This window comes from Aquarana catesbeiana, linkage group LG01 (genome assembly GCF_042186555.1).
Source record: "Aquarana catesbeiana isolate 2022-GZ linkage group LG01, ASM4218655v1, whole genome shotgun sequence".
NCBI classification, from domain to species: domain Eukaryota; kingdom Metazoa; phylum Chordata; class Amphibia; order Anura; family Ranidae; genus Aquarana; species Aquarana catesbeiana.
In genome coordinates, this window is record NC_133324.1 from 39,981,660 (window position 1) to 40,001,490 (window position 19,831).

Below are 19,831 nucleotides of genomic sequence, written 5' to 3' on the forward strand. Positions count from 1 at the left end.
TGATGCTCCTTTATGATGAGGGAGCGATTGAGTCACCAGACCCTGATACTAACATTGATCCACCTGGGCTGACCTCTGGAAATTTTCCCGACTCATCTCAAGTCAATCAAAAAAGACCGCAAATAAATTCAAACTCAAGTCTCGTACATTCCCTGACCTTATGACATGTCCCTTGGTGTGGGCCTTCTTATATGAATCCATCAAATCCCTTAAAAAGCAAGACTGGCCAGTACTACCTTCTAATCTAACCAAAAAACAAAGCAGGGCTGTTAGCAAACTCCAAAAGAACCCGGACCTGATAATCAAACAATCAGATAAGGGGGGCAATTTGGTGCTTATAACACATCAGCAGTACCAAACTATGTGTTTGAATGTGTTATACAATGCTACCTGGTACTCTCCTATTGGTCCTACCCTTATTCAAACTTTTACTGCCGAGTTTCAGAAATTAATTGTTGGGGCATTTTGGGAGGTCCTCATTGATGAGGACACCCTAAAATTTATCAATACTCAGATGCCACGAACGCCAACTTTCTACGCCCTGCCTAAGACTCATAAAAATCTTAAATAACCACCTGGCCGACCCATAGTCTCTGGCAAAGGATCCTTGACTGAAAATGCCAGCAAACTAGTTGATATGTTTTCATGCCACACGTATCAAGCCTCCCCCCTTTTATTAGGGACACTACAGATCTTCTGCGACACATCAAGGGGGTTCAGATCCCTCCAGACGCCCTCCTCATGGCCATCAACATCGAAGCATTGTACTCGAGCATCCCCCACGAGCAGGACATCCGGATGGCTGGCTCCTTCCTTATGGAACAAGATTGCAATACTTGGCCGTTGAATAACTTCATTTTGAGTTAGATTAGAGTTTATTCTTACCAGAAACTACTTCATTTTCATGGGTCAGCTATACTTACAAACCCAAGGCGTGGCCATGAGCATGTCCTGCGCCCCCTCCTATGCCAATTTATACCTAGGGGGGCGGGAAAGATCAATTTTTGGAGATGAATCTCTACAACCATTCTTAAACCATGTGCTCTGTTGGCACAGGTTTATAGATGACCTATTGGTCATCTGGACGGGCACTGAACAACTCCTTCTTGATTTTGTCAAACGGTTAAATGTTAACCAATTTCACCTTCATTTTAACTTTACCTATGACACCCATAGTATTTCCTTCCTGGATGTGAAAATCATCAAAAATCCCTCCGGTAAATTGATTACTGAACTAAATCGCAAGCCTACAGCAGACAACACACTTCTTCATGCTTCTAGCTCTCATCCCCATCCTCTGGTATACAGTATTCCCTATGCTCAGTACTTGAGACTGATACGGAACTGCACAGAGGACGGGGATTTTCATTTACAAGCAGATGCTCTAAGTACATGCCTGTTGGCTCTGGGATATAGTCGCACCAATCCAAGGAAGGCCTTCAATAGCGCCTTTGCTCGTACCCGACAATCGCTTCTATATGGCCCTCCTTGTACCAAGCAATCTTCAACTGTTAAAATCATTACAAAATTCTCGATCCATCATAATCATTTGCGCAATCTTTTGTCACAACACTGGCATCTACTTACTGAAAAAAATATGTAGGATCTACTCCGGAATTGGTCAATAGAAGAGCCACTTCCCTTAGGGATAAATTCACCAGCAGCCACTCTAGGACCCATTTACTATTATCGGAGGGTCCGAGTGGCACTTTTAAATGTGGAGATTGTCTACACTGCCTGTGGATCCAGGAAGGACAGAATTTTACCCTCCCAAATGGAGAGATACTTGTACCTCGGCAACATGCCAATTGTGGCACTAGAGGGGTCGTGTACCTGATGGTCTGTGCCTGCAAGGCCTTTTATGTAGGCAAGACCATCAGGGAACTACGACAGAGGTTGGGTGACCATTCGTATGCTTCCACTAATGGCAAGCTCACCACAGTGGGCCGCCACATAGGGATTCACCATCAATTCAACTCTGATTGTGTAAGATTTTTTGTTCTGGAAGTGATTCCAGAAGATCCCAGAGGAGGTGACTGGGACTGTAAAATCCTAAGACGAGAGTCAATTTGAATTAATGCCCTCACACCTCCGGGCCTCAATGAGGCGCATTCATACAAATATTTTCTATAACTTCTTTATGATTTCCTCCAACATGCCCTTCTCATCCTCCCTTTTGTGGTTCTCCTCTTCTGCTTGTGTCCAGGACATCTTCCCCTTGTGGGTTTCTCCTGGCTTTTTGTTTTGCGTTTTCTGTGCTCCCCATCTAATGTGATTTTCTTGTCTTATTAATCATTAAACATACCCCCCTTTGTTCTTCTATTACTTTTCCTCTGGTCCACGTGTACTAACATACACCTCTGAGATGTGCTAGTGCAATTCAATGTCCTACTAATGTAATTGCTTTTTTTTATATCATTTTTTAGTTCTATCCATTTGTTGTTAGATTTTAGTTGGTGAGATTTATTGTCTTGTAAGCAGGGCTTTTTTTGGCAGACAATAGGTGCAGGAACTCACCCTTCCAGCCCAAATCCCCTCCCACAAACATTCCCAAACCCCACCCCAAATAACGCCCAAACTCCACCCCCAGACACACCTTCCTTAGAGGAGAGAAGTACAGTGGCGTCAAATAACTGTAGTAAGTGAGGCCTTAGAACCGTGTATCACACATGGTTCAGGAATGTGTAACACACAAAGTACAGGAGTCAGGATTTTAAAACACACAGGGCTCAGGAGTGTGTATTGTGCAATTGTGAGCGGTGCATATCACACAGGGTGCAGAAAAAAAAAACAGCAAACAGGATAGTACTTACATTCAATGCGAAGCGTCCCTTGTTCTCAGAAATATGGAGCATATAGCCCTGTGTACAAAGTGCAGAGGTCAGGAATATATAACATAGAGCCCAGCACACAGAGAACAGTAGTAAAGCTATGTAATATGCAGTCCAGCATACAGAGTGCAGGGCTCAGGGGTATGTAATACAAAACCCATTATACAGCATTCAGGAGTACTATCCGGAGGCCTTTAACCACTTGCTTACTGGGTACTTAAACCCCCCTCCTTCCCAGACCAATTTTCAGCTTTCAGCACTGATGCACTTTGAATGACAATTACGCAGTCATACAACACTGTACCCAAATGACATTTTTATACATTCTTTCCCACAAATGGAGCTTTCTTTTGGTGGTATTTAATCACAGCTGGGATTTTTATTTTTTGCTAAACAAACAAAAAAAGATGGAAAATTTTGAAAAAAAAATCATGTTTCATAATTTGTTATAAAATTTTGCGAACAGGTAATTTTTCTCATTCATTGATATGCGCTGATGAGGCGGCATTGGTGGGCACTGATAGGCTGCACTGATGGGCTGCACTGATGGGCATGGATAGGCACAGTTAAGGCGGCACTGATGGGGACACATAAGGCGGCACTGATGGCCACTGATAAGATGGCACTGATGGGCCCTGATAGTTGTTGAGGCACTGATTGTGGGCACTGATAGGTGGACACTGTGGGCACTTATAGGTGGCACTGATGGGTGGCATTGTGGGCACTGATGGATGGCACTGTGGGCACTGGTAGGCGGCACTGTTGCCTACTGCTAGGTGGCACTGGCAGGGGGCACAGGTGGGCACTGAGGGTCTGCAGCAGCTCGCTGTGATCGGGACTGATGTCCCTCTCACAGCCACTGGTGATCAGCTTTCTTTTCCTCCTCACGCTGTCCACTGAGCCAGCAGATGACAAGTCTGTCTCTGCACTCTGTGCAGGGACAGACCTGTCAGAGAGTCCACTCTCCCCTATGGGGGGGATCCGATGATTATGGACCGCCTGTTCATTTTCATCCGATCCGATCCACCAGACGGATGGAAAATAGGGTTTCCATCCCTCTGGATTTTGCGGATCGGGGCGGATCAGATGTCAGCGGACATGTCACCGCTGACATCTGTCGCTCCATAGAGATGTATGGAGCGACCATTTAGATCCGCCTAAAAAACTGCCAGGCGGATCTGAACGGTCCACGCATGTGAAAGGGGCCTAAAGCTTGCCCCAATCCACAGCTCTCACCTTTGCCACCCACCTCTGCACCCCCAGCTTTCCCTACAGCTCTCATCTCTACACAACCTCCCCCACCCTCCACAGCTCTCATTTTACACAACCTGCCTTCTGCCCTCTGCAGCTCTTACCTCTGTACAAAGCTCCCTTCCCAGTTCTCCTCTCTGGACAAATTTCCACCCCCCCCCTTACTGCACAATCACCCCCCTTTCCCTTCTTTCACAGTTATCCTCTCACTGTGAACTCAGTCTCTGGAGGGCTATCCCCCCCCTCATTTTTCATTCAGAACTCCCTCACCTTTTCCACTGATGATCCAGTGCTCCAGTCCATGTGTTATGCCTCAGACAATTGAGAACTGTAGCTGGGGCAGATTTTCAGGGCTTCTCTGCTCCCTGCTCTGTGCTATAATGTGAGAAGAGGCGGGGACAGAAGCTGCTGCTTGAATCAACACAGGCAGCTGTATATTGCCGTGCTGGGACCCGAAAATCTCAAAAGGCAGCAGCCCTGTGTGCACAGCGCTCGTGTGAGATAGGTCAGAGCAGAGAGGGCTGCCTGTCAGAGGTGCCGGAACTGCGTTCCACCGAGTTCCGGCTGAAAAAAAGCCCTGCTTGTAAGAACAGTCCTCTGTAATTTCATAACTCTATTTATGTATTAATTTGGATCTTGCATTGGTGTCCCTTCTGGGGACTAGTCTCTCTTGCTTCCCCACCATTTCGGCACACTATTCACCTGATTTTATTCAGATCTATGCCCTTCTCTACCAACATCACCCCCCAATATCTGTAACGGCTTGAGGAGTTTATTTTCCCCCTAGTGGCGGGCATGCACCTCTCCAGCAAGGGGCGAGCTTTCCATCCAGGTTGGCTCCTCCCCCTGCTTCCCTGTGGTGATGCTGAATAGCGTCCCTTACTGTAGGGCTGTTGCACATGTGCATTGCTGTTCTCGTGCATCCGCAACAGGGAGAGTCATACCCAGTGACATCAGCGCTTTACGTTGTGCTGCACCGTACATACATCTGGGTTGGGGGTTATGTAAGGAGACCTCCTTGGCCGCTTCTACTCAGACGGCGGACACCCAGGATCTCCCATAATCTGCTGTGCAAGGTGAGCTCTGCTGTTTACCATGGATTCGAAAAATTAAGTTAATTCTTGCCTTATCCTGTCCTCCCTCCAGCCTTGTGTTGTTTGGTTCATTAGCGGGGCTCCATATCCTTTTCAGACCCTTCTATATTACTCCAATCATTGCTGAGCATTTTTGGCTATTCCCGGGTGTCATAATATTCCCTTCTTTATTGTTGGGTGGGTTTTACATTATACTATTCATGCCTTCGCACTTTATCCCGGGTGTCCTGTAGGATCTGGTGGCTTTCCTCCTTCTTGCTTTCCTACCTTCTACTTTTCCCTCTCAGTTTCTCTTTTTCCCCCCTTCCCGCTCTCCCCATCCCTCATTCCTTTACCCTCCCCCTTCCCTGTCCCCCCTCTTTTTCCCCCCTTTTTTCCCTCCCCTCCTTCTCCCTCCCTTCTTTCCTCCCCTTCCTTTTCCCTCCCCCTCTTCCCCTCCCCGTCCCCCCCTTTTTAATTTCTTCTTTTCTATTTCTCTTGTCCCGCTTTTCTCCCCCTGTCCTTCCCTATTCCCATCCACAGTGTCCCAGTGTCTCAGAGCATATCTCAACCCTCTTGGTACTAAAACCAATATATTTTTTATATTTTTTACCTTTAGTCCATCCCAATAGCCCCCCATGTCTGTCCCCAGAGGGAACACCCATCTTGGGTGTCTCAGAATTGCCTTGCTCTGCCCATTTGGACAGTTATTGGTGAGTTTTGCTATACATTGCTCAAACACTCCAATATTACTATGTATTACCATGCATTATCAGTTCACTGCACCTTACAAATGTTTTATTGTAATTCTGATTATATGTTTTCTAGATGTTAGGATTGGAGGCCTCCTGAGGAAGCGGCATTGGCCACGAAACTGTTGAGGCAAAACGTCCTTTTTCACATCATTGTGCCTCCACCTATACATGGGGGTTTTATTCATTGTCATTTTAAATGTGTGCTTAATTGTCTACCTTGTAACAACTTTCAAGTTGTTCTTGTTGTAAATTGTATTTTTTTTTGCAATTAAAATAAATTGTATTTTTTATCTATGTCTTTACCTGGGTACCGCAATAGTCCAAAAAAAATTATTTTTGGAGCTCTAGGGCATTCTTGGAGTAGCCCTTGTTATATTCTCCTTATCTTCTCTTGTATACTATTATAGGATGATGGTACCCTTCCCCATTTGATATCCCTTGTCAACCCTCTGTGGCAATACCCTTTCATTTAACAGGAAACCACAGCAGAGTGTATCTGGATATGTTGACCAAGGCGAAGACATAGGAGACATGATCCAGGGAATTTAAGTAGCCAGCAGGGCTAGCTGACGAGCAGGATATGAACATCAGGTGAGTTATTGTTGAATGATGAGTGCTTGCAATTAACCGACAGCTGAGCAGCCTGAGCTCTGAGAAGGGAGGGCTGAGCCCAGCCTTGACAAGGAGAGGATGGAAGTGTGTTTCTTCCAGACTTGCTCCACTTTCCACCTTCTACCACACTGCTGGAGGGCTTTGATGTGAATATGTGGCTGTGTGATTGGGAGTACTGTGTTATGGGGGACTGTATGATGGGGGGGGGCTGTGTGATGGGGAGCTCTGTGATTTGAAGGGGCTCTGTGATAAGAAGACTTTGTGATGGGGATAACCTGATATGATGAGAGGACTCTGACATATAATGGGGACTTTAACAGATAGGGAGGACTCAGATGTATGGGGGGGACTCTGACATGCTGGGGGCTCTTTGATGTGAAGAGAGGCTTTTGATGGGAAGTTAATTAATCAAGGTAGGTGAGTGAATGAATGAATGAATGAATGATTTGTAAAGCGCTGCAATTGCGAACTGAATCGCCTCAAGGCGCTAGATGTATTCTCTGTAGCCAGCTTCTAGAAAAGGAAGGTCTTTCGTTTTTTCCTGAAGGCCTGGTGGTTTTCTTCCATGCGGAGGTTGGTTGGGAGAGCATTCCATAGTCGAGGTCCTTGGACTGCAAATCTACGTTCTCCCTTTGCTTTGTAGCGGTATTTGGGAATGATGAGGAGGTTTTGGTTAGCTGATCGAAGACTGCGATTCGGTGTGTAGTGTTTTATTTTTTCCCGGAGATATTGCGGAGCGTTTCCTTGTATGCATTTATGGGTGAGGCAGAGGGTCTTGAATATGATCCGATTCTTCACAGTTAGCCAATGTAGGCTTTTTAGGGATGGGGAGATGGATTCCCAGGGCTTTTTTCCTGTTAACAGTCTTGCCGCCGTATTTTGGATGAGTTGCAAGCGCGCAAGCTGATATTGGGGTAGACCTACGTAGAGGGAATTTGCGTAGTCGAGTCGGGAATTGATGATTGTTCCCACAACTGCCGCTTTGTCCTCTTCTGGGATGAAGGGGATGAGTCTGCGAAGCAGGCGGAGGAGGTGGTGGGATCCGCTCACCACCGATCCTATTTGTGCATCCATTGTCATTCCTGAGTCAAAGATGACTCCGAGACTCTTGACTTTGGTGCTGGGGGAGATGGTCTGTCCGAGGATGGAGGGTGGTGTCCACGGAGTCTTAATTTTGGAATTTTTGTTGGCTTGCAGGAGAAGAAGTTCTGTTTTTGATCCGTTGAGTTTGAGGGAGCTAGTGGTCATCCAGTCATTGATTAAAGTGAGGCATTTCTGTAGTTGCTGATGATGATCTTTTTGTCCGTTAATGCGAAGGTAGAGTTGGGTGTCGTCTGCGTATGAGTGGAAGCAGAGGTCCGTTTTCCTGATGATATTGAGAAGCGGGCGGATGTAGATGTTAAATAGCACTGGTGACAAGGGTGAGCCCTGAGGGACTCCACAGGAGACTGCCCGAGATTCCGAGGTGAATGTTCCTAGTTTCACTGTCTGAGAGCGATTCTCTAAGAAGGATGTAAACCATTTTAGGGCAGAATCTGTGGCTCCTGCAACTTCTGAGAGGCGGACAAGTAAAGTATTGTGGTCCACTGTATCGAATGCTGCGCTGAGGTCTAACAGTACCAGGAGACTCAGTTCTCCGTCATCTGCTGCTTCGGGGGGGGTCGTCCCATATTTTGAGAAGTGCTGTTTCTGTGCCATGGCCTGGGCGGAAGCCTGATTGCAGAGGGTCCAGGAGGTGGTGTGTCTCCAGGTGGTGTTGTAGCTGCTGTACTACTGCTTTCTCTATAATCTTGGAGATGGTGTTGAGGCTTGTTATTGGTCTGCGGCAGTTAGGGTCTTTAGGGTCGAGATTAGGTTTCTTTAGCAGGGGTTTGACGATGCCTTGCTTGAGGGAGGTTGGCACAGTCCCTTCTTTGAATGATTGATTTATGAGATGTGTTAGGGTGGGGGCCAGGATGTCGGAACATTCTTTGAACAATTTGGTGGGGATGATGTCGTTCGGTGATGTGCTGTCGCGAAGGCTTCCGATGATGTTTTTAGTCGTGTCCGTAGTGATTGGGGACAAAAAGAACTTCGGTGGTTGAGTGATGTTCGTGTCGATATGCTCTTTTTGCATTGGTTGGGTGAGGTTGGTTGTTATTTTCTGATGAATTGCTTTCCGAATGTTGTCGATTTTGTCGATGAAGAAATCTGATAACTCATTGCAGAATTCTTGAGTATCGTTTGCAGGGGGCTCTAGGCAGGTCGGGTTCATTGATTGAGCAACTATTTTGAAAAGTTCCCGTGGGCGGTTTAAGGCGGATGAGATGGTGTCTGCAAAATGTTCTTTTTTGGCTTTGAAGATTGCCTTGTGGTATTTCACCGTGAGTGCTTTGTAGTTAGCATGGTTTTCCTTGGTGGGATTTCTTCTCCAAGTTCTCTCAGCTCTTCTGCGTTCTTGCTTGAGTAGGGTGAGAGTGCCATTAAACCAACTCGAGTTTTTTTTGCGGACGGGTGTTCTGCGTTTTGGCGCCACGGAGTCTGCTGTTTGTAGTAAAACATTGTTTAGGGAGTTGAGTGTTTGTTCCGTTGAGAGGTTTGGGTTTAGCAGAAGAATTTTGCTCGACAATGTAGTTTTGAAGAGTTCAGAGTGTAGTTTCTTCTGAGATCTATTCCAGTGTGTTGCTGTTGCCCGTTTCTGTTTTCGGAGGATGGTGTTAGTGGTGATTTTAAATTTGATAGCATGGTGGTCCGTCCATGGTAGTGGAGTGTTGTCAAATACGTCGATGTCCATATTCTGTTTGAAGATGAGATCTAAAGTGTGTCCTGAACCGTGCGTAGGAGCATTTATCAGTTGTTGCAGGCCAAGTTCTTCCATTTGGTTAACGCAGGCGGTTGCAATAGGGTCTTGGGCAGAGTTTGCCCACAGATTGAAATCCCCAAGTACCAGAAGGTTTTTGGTTTTCAAGGTGTGCATTGAGAAGAATTCAGTGAGCGGCGTGAGGAGATTGGTCTTTGGTCCTGGTGGTCTGTAGCATAGTAGTATGTGAATGGTGTCTTGAGGTGTTGTTTGAAGATGCAGTGAGAGTGTTTCCATGAAAGGCACTGAGTTCTGTAAGTTTGGTTTGGTGAACCCCAGGTGCGATTTGAAAATCACTGCTAGACCAAAGTGCATCATCAAAGTTTTAGGTTTCCCATTGATAAGAAAAATTTACATTTTTTATATTTTAGACAGGGTACCTCTGGAATTTGCATACTTTTAAAGGGTGCCGCATCTGGAAAAATGTTGAGAAACACTAGTCTAAATATATTTTCCTGGTGCTACCCTATTGTCCACCAACAAGTGGAGACTTTGCATAGGTCCCATACATGTTAACTACATACATATTCCTCCCCTTTCTTTAATTTAGGTAGATACTGTATCTTTGGGATGTCAACACACCTGTAAATAAGTAGATTATCTTGTTAATAATATAAATAATATAATATAATAATATTTTCTCCCCCACGTGCCTTTTCCCCTGTCTTCTCTTTCAAGATCAATGGCATAACCATCAAACAATCCCCGCATGCCACCATTCTAGGTGTAATCTTGGACTCTAAACTCAACTTTCCCTTTGGCCTCGCATCCAATCACTGTCCAAAGCTGTTTTATGAGAACATTTCAGTCCCTGTGAAGGAATCACGCACAACTTTTGCTTAATAAGAAGAGGTGAAAATTCCAGACCAGCCTGAAGACTGCAGCAAGAAAATAAATTATAGGGGGGGCTACATTTCAACTTTAAAAGATATCTTTCATGTAGTATATGGACTTTGAAGTTCTAGATCTCAGTGCTATGATCTTAACACAATAAGAGCCCAGTAAACTGTTTGTAGTTAGTTTGAACTCTGAGTACACAACGGTTTCCCTCAATAGTCCAAAAACCTATAAGTTACAAGTAGTATTACACCATCCCACATGCTATTCCCTGCACCACTAGAGCATAATATACTCTGCTTTTTCACCCCAGATGATGCCCTATGGGACGAAATGCATCAGGACGGACTATTGATGCCACTGATACCGCCATTGTTTTTACTATAATCACTTTTTAACTACCAGAAATGTGAATGTTATTCTTTCATTATTAATAAACAAGATATGAGTTTTTACGGAATTACGCACTTTCTTGTTCCCTTCTTCTTTTACACACATTTGACGTGTTTGGGCAGGGGTCTTCAAACTGCGGCCCTCCAGGTGTTCAGGAACTACAATTCCCATCATTCCTAGTCATGTCTGTGAATGTCAGAATTTTACAATGCCTCATGGGATGTGTAGTTCTGCAACAGCTGGAGGGCCGTAGTTTGAGGATCCCTGTGTTTGGGCATACTCCTCTAACATATTATCGGAAGTTTTGCTGGTCCCCTGGAGTTCGTGTCTTCTGTGGCAGCTGTCTTTTGGGCCGATTACTATAGATTGACCCAGTGGGTGTATACCCATCTGTGTCCAATCTTTCTGGTAAGCCTTTAAGAATATAAGGTAGTGGATTTTCTATCAATTCTCTCACCAAAGTCACATCCTTATCATATATTTTATTCACTTTTTTGGATCACCACTATCAAGTTCTCTATGGACTTTAATGAGATTGTGATTTACATTTATGTCATCAAGGACACTTATATGATTTAGTGATTTTTCACTAATACAACGTTCAACACTTTTTACATATTTTTATGTGATTTTATTTTTTCTTACATGATTTTTGCACAGTCATTAGACATTTGAGATTTTCATATTCTTAGCGCTGCACTTTTTTTCACTGTATGTTACATTTCGCATAAGTTGGTCCTCTGCTGTGCTGGCTGCTTCCATTGTTTTAAAGGGATAGCGCTGTATATATATATATATTTTCTTTCCATGATATACTCTGCTTTTGCACATCCGTGAATTTCAGTGTAAACTTAAAAACCATTAATAAATAAAACTGTATATAATTAAGGTATACCTGTCTTATTGGATATTTGCCCTTCTGAACATGGGACACAGTCATAGCAGCAAGAGTGGATTGAAGCTCCTGGCTTTTTTCTGTATCCGGGCAAACAAGAGTCCACACACTTAGATTCCAGCTTCTAAAGAAGAAGTGGAAAAAAAAATTAAGTCTCCTTGTGTGAAATAACATTGGAGATTCAATATTAGTGTGTTGCAAAATGTTACTGTATCTCCTATCCATTGTTTCCATTGCACTTTAAAGTGCATGCAAACCCCAAATCTATTTTTCAGTGGGGCTTCCAACATAGTGTGTATAGTCTGGAGATCCTGCCAGGAACAACACTTATTATTTCATTCTTCAATACTAAGCCACTGCCCCACACTGTAGGAATACTCATGGCAGGCTGACAATGCTGCTGCTAATAATGAGGCAGTTGTTTAGCATTGTCAGCCTTCTACAAGAAGTCCTGCTACTGGTGTGATTTCCATGTAAGAAACTGCAAAGGATTCCCAAAAAATGAATTGCTTAAGAAAACTGAATACATACAGTTACATAGTTACATAGTTAGTCAGGTTGAAAAAAGACACAAGTCCATCCAGTTCAACTTTAAAAACAATAAATAAATGAAATAAAAAATATTGTACAAGCCAATATACCCAATTTTATACCCTCAGTTGATCCAGAGGAAGGCAAAAAACCCCAGCAGAACATGCTCCAATTTGCTACAGCAGGGGAAAAAATTCCTATCTGATCCCCCAAGAGGCAATTGGATTTTCCCTGGTTCAACTTTACCTATAAATGTTTGTACCCAGTTATATTTTGTACATTTAGGAAAGTATCCAGGTCTTCCTTAAAGCAATCTACTGAGCTGGCCAGAACCACCTCTGGCGGGAGTCTATTCCACATTTTCACAGCTCTTACTGTGAAGAAACCTTTGCGTATTTGGAGATGAAATCTCTTTTCCTCGAGACGTAAAGAGTGCCCCCATGTCCTCTGGGTTGACTATAAAGAGAATAACTCAACACCAAGTTCACTATATGGACCCCTTATATATTTGAACGTGTTGAATACAGTATATCCCCCCTTATTCTCCTCTTCTCAAAAGAGAATAAATTCAGTTCCTCTAATCTTTCCTCATAGCTGAGCTCCTCCATGCCTCTTATCAGTTTGGTTGCCCTTCTCTGCATTTTCTCCACTTCCCTGATATCCTTTTTGAGAACTGGTGCCCAAAACTGAACTGCATATTCCAGATGAGGTCTTACTAATGATTTGAACAGGGGCAAAATGATATCTCTCTCTCTGGAGTCCATACCTCTCTTAATACAAGAAAGGACTTTGCTTGCTTTGGAAACCGCAGCTTGGCATTGCATGCTATTATTGAGCTTATGATCTACCAAAACCCCCAGATCCTTCTCCACCACGGATTCCCCCAATTGTACTCCCCCTAGCATGTATGATGCATGCATATTCTTAGCCCCCAAGTGCATAACTTTACATTTTTCAGCATTAAACCTCATCTGCCACATAGTCGCCCAATTAGACAGTGCATTGAGGTCGGCTTGTAAATTGGAGACATCCTGTAAGGACGTTATTTCACTGCATAGCTTGGTGTCATCTGCAAAGACAGAAATGTTACTTTTGATCCCAGACCCAATATCATTTATAAAGATATTGAAGAGTAAGGGTCCCAGCACTGAACCTTGGGGTACACCACTGATAACCTTAGACCATTCAGAGTAAGAATCATTAACCACTACTCTCCGAATTCTGTCTTTTAGCCAGTTTTCTATCCATTTACAAACTGATATTTCCAAGCCTGTAGACTTTACCTTACACATGAGCCGCGTGTGGGGAACTGTGTCTAATGCTATTGCAAAATCCAAGTATACCACGTCCACAGCCACCTCTCTGTCCAAGGTTTTACTTACCTCTTCATAAAAAGAAATCAGGTTTGTCTGACAACTTCTGTCTTTCATGAATCCATGCTGTTCGTTGCTTAAAATGTTTTTTTCCAGCAAGAACTCATCTATGTGGTCTTTTATTAAATGCTCCAGTATCTTCCCGACTATAGAAGTTAAACTAACAGGTCTATATTTACTTGGTAAAGACTTTGATCCCTTTTTAAATATAGGCACCACGTTTGCCCTGCTCCAATCCAGTGGTACTATTCCCGTCATTAATGAGTCCCTAAAAATTAGATACAATGGCTTTGAAATTATAGAGCTCAATTCTTTTAGGATCCCTGGGTGGATTCCATCAGGTCCAGGTGCTTTATCCACCTTTATTCTGTCTAAATATTTCTGGACCATATCACTTTTGAGCAATTGTGTATCATTCGGGGCTGTGTCACTACCACCCCCATTATGGACATGATCTCCCCCTCTTTTGTATACACAGAGCTGAAGAAAGTATTTAATAAATTTGCCTTTTCTTTGTCCCCAGTCACCCACTCTAGATTCTTTTGTAAAGGGCCTACATGCTCAGACCTGACCTTTTTATTATTAATATATTTGAAGAATTTTTTGGGGTTTGTCCTACTATCTTTTGCAATCTGTCTTTCGTTTTGAATTTTTGCATCCTTGATTTCCTTTTTACATATTCCGTTAAATTCTTTGTAACATTTAAACGACACTAGTGTTCCTTCATTTTTATATTTTTTAAAAGCTCTTTTCTTTTTGTTTATAGCTTCTTTAACTTTGGCCATGAGCCGCATAGGTTTTGATTTTAGCCTTTTAAACTTATTGCCCATGGGAATATACTTTGCAGTGAGGTCCCAAACAGTCTTTTGAAGAATTCCCATTTCTGTTCTGTGTTTATCAATGCAAATATTCCCTCCCAGTCTAAATCATGGAGAGCAGCCCTCATCCTTGGAAAATTTTCTCTCTTGAAGTTAACTGTTTTTATCTTTCCCGTATGTATTTCTTGTTTACAGCTAACATCAAATGAAATCATGTAAAGATCACTGCTACCCAGGTGTTCCTTTATCTGGACATTAGTAATAAGCTCTGCATGGTTTAAGATTACCAGGTCCAACAGAGCTTCATTCCTAGTTTGGGCCTCAATAAACTGGACCATAAAATTGTCCTGTAATAGGTTTATACATTTTTGCCCTTTAACTGTCCCAGCAGTGCCATTACTCCAGTCAATTTCTGGGTAGTTAAAATCCCCCATTATTATCACTGTCCCAGCCCTTGCAGCCCTTTCCATCTGTGCAAGGAGCTGAGTCTCCACCTCCTCGTTAACATTGGGTGGTCTATAACAAACCTCAATGATTAACTTTGAACTACGCCCATCTATATGCAGTTCCACCCATAATGCTTCAGACTCATCACACTCTCCATCAACCAGGTCCTCTTTCACACTTGCTTTGAGATCACTTCTCACATAGAGACAGACCCCATCACCTTTCCTTTTTACCCTGTTTCTCCGAAAGAGTGCATAGCAAGGAATATTAATAGCCCAGTCATGTGAGGATTGAAGCCAAGTTTCAGCAATACCGATTACATCATAGCTCAGTGAGACATGATGCCTAACATACTGAAAAAATGATTTTGGGATTACATGCACTTTGAAGTGTAATAAAAAATATTTTTTGTAACTGAATGGTGTCAGCTTTGCCCTGTTTATTTTTTTCATTTTGAACAATTATAACAAAATGATGTCAATGGTATATTTTCCAGAGCAAACAGGAGGAATAAGAGAGTATGGGTTACATACACTTGAAATAATTTTATATATATTATGATGAACCACCGAAGGTAAACTATATCACCTTCAATGTGTTGCCAACATCCCAAATTAGTGCGAAAGAACAAGAACCCTAGAAATAGGGAACTTATGTACCCCCAGTACATTGGGACTGTATAGGCGAACAGAACAATTACGTTTTAAGTAAAATTATTATTTATTTAGAAAAGACATAAAAACAAGACATACTGAACATAAATCTCTACAAAAGTGCTTATGCAGTGAATTTTCTTTCATATGATAATTATATACTTCCATCTATAGATACATGTTTCTCTGTAGGCCTAACATGTTTCAGGACGATGTCCCTTCTTCAGAGGCATATTGCAGAGAGAAATATTATATGTATGGAAGACACATTCTGAAAGAACAAGTGAAAGCAATTTACATATTGAAGTATTATGCAGAATGAGCATTTCACAACATAGCATCCGACAATGTCCACTATACGTACCAAAAAGCTGGTCCTTAAAATGAGAATAAAGTGCATAACATATGCACACAAGCAAACTTTTATATCAGATGAAAAAAGAGAAAAAAAGGAAGTGATTTAATAAAATAGCAATGGCCATCAGTTAGCCGAATGACAGGAATAGCTCCGCAAAGGCTCCCAAATGAACGGATGACCCTGCCACATCCCCAGAGTGGCCCTAAAAAGCGGAGCGAAGAAAAGGGAAGGTTTGTATGAATTATCAGATCATATTAGCTTATTATAAGCGTTTTGATTTGCTATAGATTGCTTTCTCCATAATTTTAAGCAACATGTATGGCTTTATCTTATAACTACAAAACCAATAATTCCAAAACTTCTAACTTCAAAAAGGGAAAAAGGGAAAAGTATCAAAAAGAATTTTAAACATCAAAGGCACCGCTTGTACCCCAATCTTTATATTAAGTGAATGTATTTTTCCCTTGTATATAGACAGGTGGAAGAGGATTAATTATACAGCTACAGGCTTAATCACCTGAGCATGGTTAAGGAAGTAATAGGGGGGATGGCAGGTATCCCTTCTCCTTCCTTGCAAAGTGCATAACAATATATAAAACAATAAAATTTCTCTCATTACTTACTTATTTGGGTTTGGCTATATCGACCGGGCAGCTAGAGTGTGATGAGCCTTGATAGATAAGATTTCACACTGGGCAAGACGCCAAAAGCGGCTTTTAAATAGCCACCGGCACCTGCGCAGTGTGGATCGCGCATGAAGTGTCAGCAGAGGTGGATTAGTGTCGTTGCACGTGCGTCATACAAAGCGACGAGCATAGGCAAATTACATGAGTGATGGCCTAAGGAAACTACCGGGCCGCGACGTCCTGTAGTCCCTGGAAGATTGCGTCACCGCAAACAGCACACAGCGCAGTGACGTGATGAGGGTGCAGTGCATAACGCAGAAGAAGACCGTGCAATATACCACTAAGGAAGGGAGAGTCCAATCATCGCCATGACAAGTGAGGGGGCGGTGCAGGAAACCAAAAAACGGGCAGCTAAGCCGTGTGATAGGCTGTTAAGGAAACCTTTTAGAGGAACATATTACAAAGGAAGCTCCATCACGACCAGACAAACAGGCAAAATTTAAGAAAAAATCAGACAAATTTCCGTCTTTCACAACTAATCCTAAGCTAGCAGCATTCATAACATCCATCACATCAGAGATCAAAAAATTAAAAAACACTAAATCACAAATTTCTCAAAGTAATCTCACTAAAGATGAACAATTAGTTTTAAAATCCCAAAAAAGAGAACACTCCCTCACGATCAAGCCATCGGACAAAGGTGGGAACATCGTCATCATGACTAATGAGCAGCATAGAGACATGTGCCTGAAGGTTGTAACCAATCCATCATGGTACAAACCTATCTCAAAGGGCACCATAGACAAATTTCATGGTGCCTTCTATGATTTAGTTGATAAAGCATTTTGTAGCGGGGCCAAAATACATAAAAACAAAAAAAACCCTCCTGGTCGTCCCATCATCTCCGGGAACGGTTCTATAACCGAAAATCTAAGTAAATTCGTAGACAGCCATCTCAGACACTATGTTGCGGGTCTATTCTCATATATCAAGGACACCATTCACCTGTTGCAAAATCTGGAGGAGTTACATACATTACCACACTCGCTTCTAGTGGCCATTGACGTAGAAGCACTATACAGTTCTATCCCGCACGGTTTAGGCCTTTCAGTCATTAGACACATTTTATCACAATCTCACAAAGATGACCGCAAACTAAATTCTTTTCTTTTGGAAGCGTTGGATTTCATTCTAACGCACAACATTTTTTCGTTCGACGGCTCCCACTACCTACAGGTGCAGGGGGTTGCGATGGGGACTTGTTGTGCCCCATCATATGCCAACCTGTACCTGGGGGAGTGGGAGCAGTCTCTTCTGTCAGATGATAGCCTTTCGCCATATACCACCCATGTAGCGGCATGGTTCAGGTATATAGACGATATATTCATGATATGGAATGGTACATCAGAGGCCCTACATACCTTTATACAAATCATGAATCAAAACAATTCTAATCTATATTTTTTGATGACTTTCAGTGACACCTCTATCACCTTCCTTGATTTAAGTATAACAAAATCCATAGACGGTTCCTTATCCAGCGGCCTCTATCGGAAAGAGACCGCTAGAAATACCATCCTACACGCGTCAAGTTCACATCCTAAATCATTAGTCCTATCTATCCCATATGGGCAATATTTAAGACTTAGACGCAACTGCTCAACTGACACTGATTTTGTCCGGGAGGCAAACAAATTAAGAGAAAGACTCCTAGAGCAAGGATACTCGCCCACATGTTTGAAAAAAGCTTTTAAATGAGCTCACGGACAATTAAGGCATAACATTTTGTTCTCTAAAAAAAATCTTCTAATTCCCAACCAGTTATTAGATTAATCACCACTTATAATAAACAGCATGGGACTATCAAAAGCATCTTACAGAAACATTGGCATCTATTACAAATAGATCCCAACCTAAAATCACATATATCCGCAACACCCACCATTACCTTTAGAAAAGCACGCTCATTAAGGGACCACCTTGTAAAAAGCGAATATATGGGTACCTTTCGATCCGATACATGTAAGAGATTTGGAACCTTTACCTGTGGTGGTGGTTGTCCGTGCTGCCGTTGTATGAACACACAAACTAAATTTAAATTACCAAATGGCAGAGTGTATAGGCCAAGACATTTTGCTAATTGCAAGACCTCTGGGGTCATCTATTTTTGACATGCCAATGTAAATGCTTTTATGTCAGAAAAACAAAGTTGGAGTTTCATAAAAGGGCGGCACGACATATCACCAGCATGAGGCAAGCGGACCCGGACCTTCCTCTGGGGCGACATGTGCGAGACCACCACACGGGAAAATTTCCCCTTATCCATTTCACCATTCTCGACCGGATTCATCCGGACACGAGGGGTGGTGATTGGAATAAGATCTTGCTCCAGAGGGAGGTCCGCTGGATCGCGAGCCTCAATGCAACACAATTTCCAGGCTTAAATACCCAAGTGAGCTTCTGTCCATTTCTAGATGGTTTTGTATCAGGAGGATGCGAAAAAGAATAAGAATCTAATATTGCATACCCAAAAATATCAAGGATATGCATACTTAGAGGAAATTCCTAAACAATCTAAGGGTAATGGGATAATTGATTTTGATTTTGTGAAAGATTTTTCCTTTCATATTTTTATAATGCTGTTTTCTCTGTTATGTAATGCTGTTAATATATCTGTGAACGCACACTGTTTTATATATTGTGCTTAATATACTTATATACTTGTGCATGGTGCCGACATCATTATAAGATGAATATATTGAATATATGTATATATTTGATTGCCTTTTTAATCTCTGGCTATGAAATTCTTTCCCTCCTCCCATTCAAGATAATGCACAGTTTCATACGTTGTCCTGCATTCATTCATTCTTGTTACCCTTTCGCCATATGTATCCAACTGTGTCCACTGCATTTAAATTATTGAATCATTTCTGAGAATTAATATGTCTATACACTCAGATGTATGCTCACTAAAGACATTATTTTTGTTTTTGATATACAATTTTTTTGCCCTTGGTTTTAGATTTATCTCCGCCCGGCGCACAGGGGCCATGCCGGTCCATCTATGATGACGGCCTGGCATCTTCCTACACTGCAGATTTGTCCGGTTCCCAGGCATGTCATGACGGTGTTCCGTGCGTCGGTGGGACTTGCCTGCATGACGCTCCCCCAGCGCTTAGGCGCTGGGTGGGCAGCCTGCAGACTTGTCCCTGGGGCTCCATCATTGGATGTCCCTAGCCTTAAGTCCCCTGTTCTTTCATCACTTCCCTATTTTTATTGGTTTAATATTTATTATTTTACTAGTATGCCTATGTATTTTTTGGTTTCCATGGTGGTGGCTGTATTTTCCTTAACAGCCTATCACACAGCTTGGCTGCCCGTTTTTTGGTTTCCTGCACCGTCCCCTCAGTTGTAATGGCGATGATTGGACTCTCCCTTCCTTAGTGGTATATTGCACGGTCTTCTTCTGCATTATGCACTGCACCCTCATCACGTCACCGCGCTGTGCGCTGTGCGCAGTGACGCAATCTTCCAGG

General features: G+C 42.7%; 1 protein-coding gene across 1 annotated transcript in view; it reads right to left on the reverse strand.

Moving 5' to 3' along the window:
* LOC141129130 (vomeronasal type-2 receptor 26-like) overlaps positions 1 to 19,831 on the reverse strand; it is a 216,830-nt gene that overhangs the window by 15,512 nt on the left and 181,487 nt on the right. Inside the window, exon 5 of the mRNA XM_073617334.1 lies at positions 11,487 to 11,610. Coding sequence (XP_073473435.1) covers positions 11,487 to 11,610 — 124 coding nt within the window. The remainder of the gene's footprint in view (positions 1 to 11,486; positions 11,611 to 19,831) is intronic.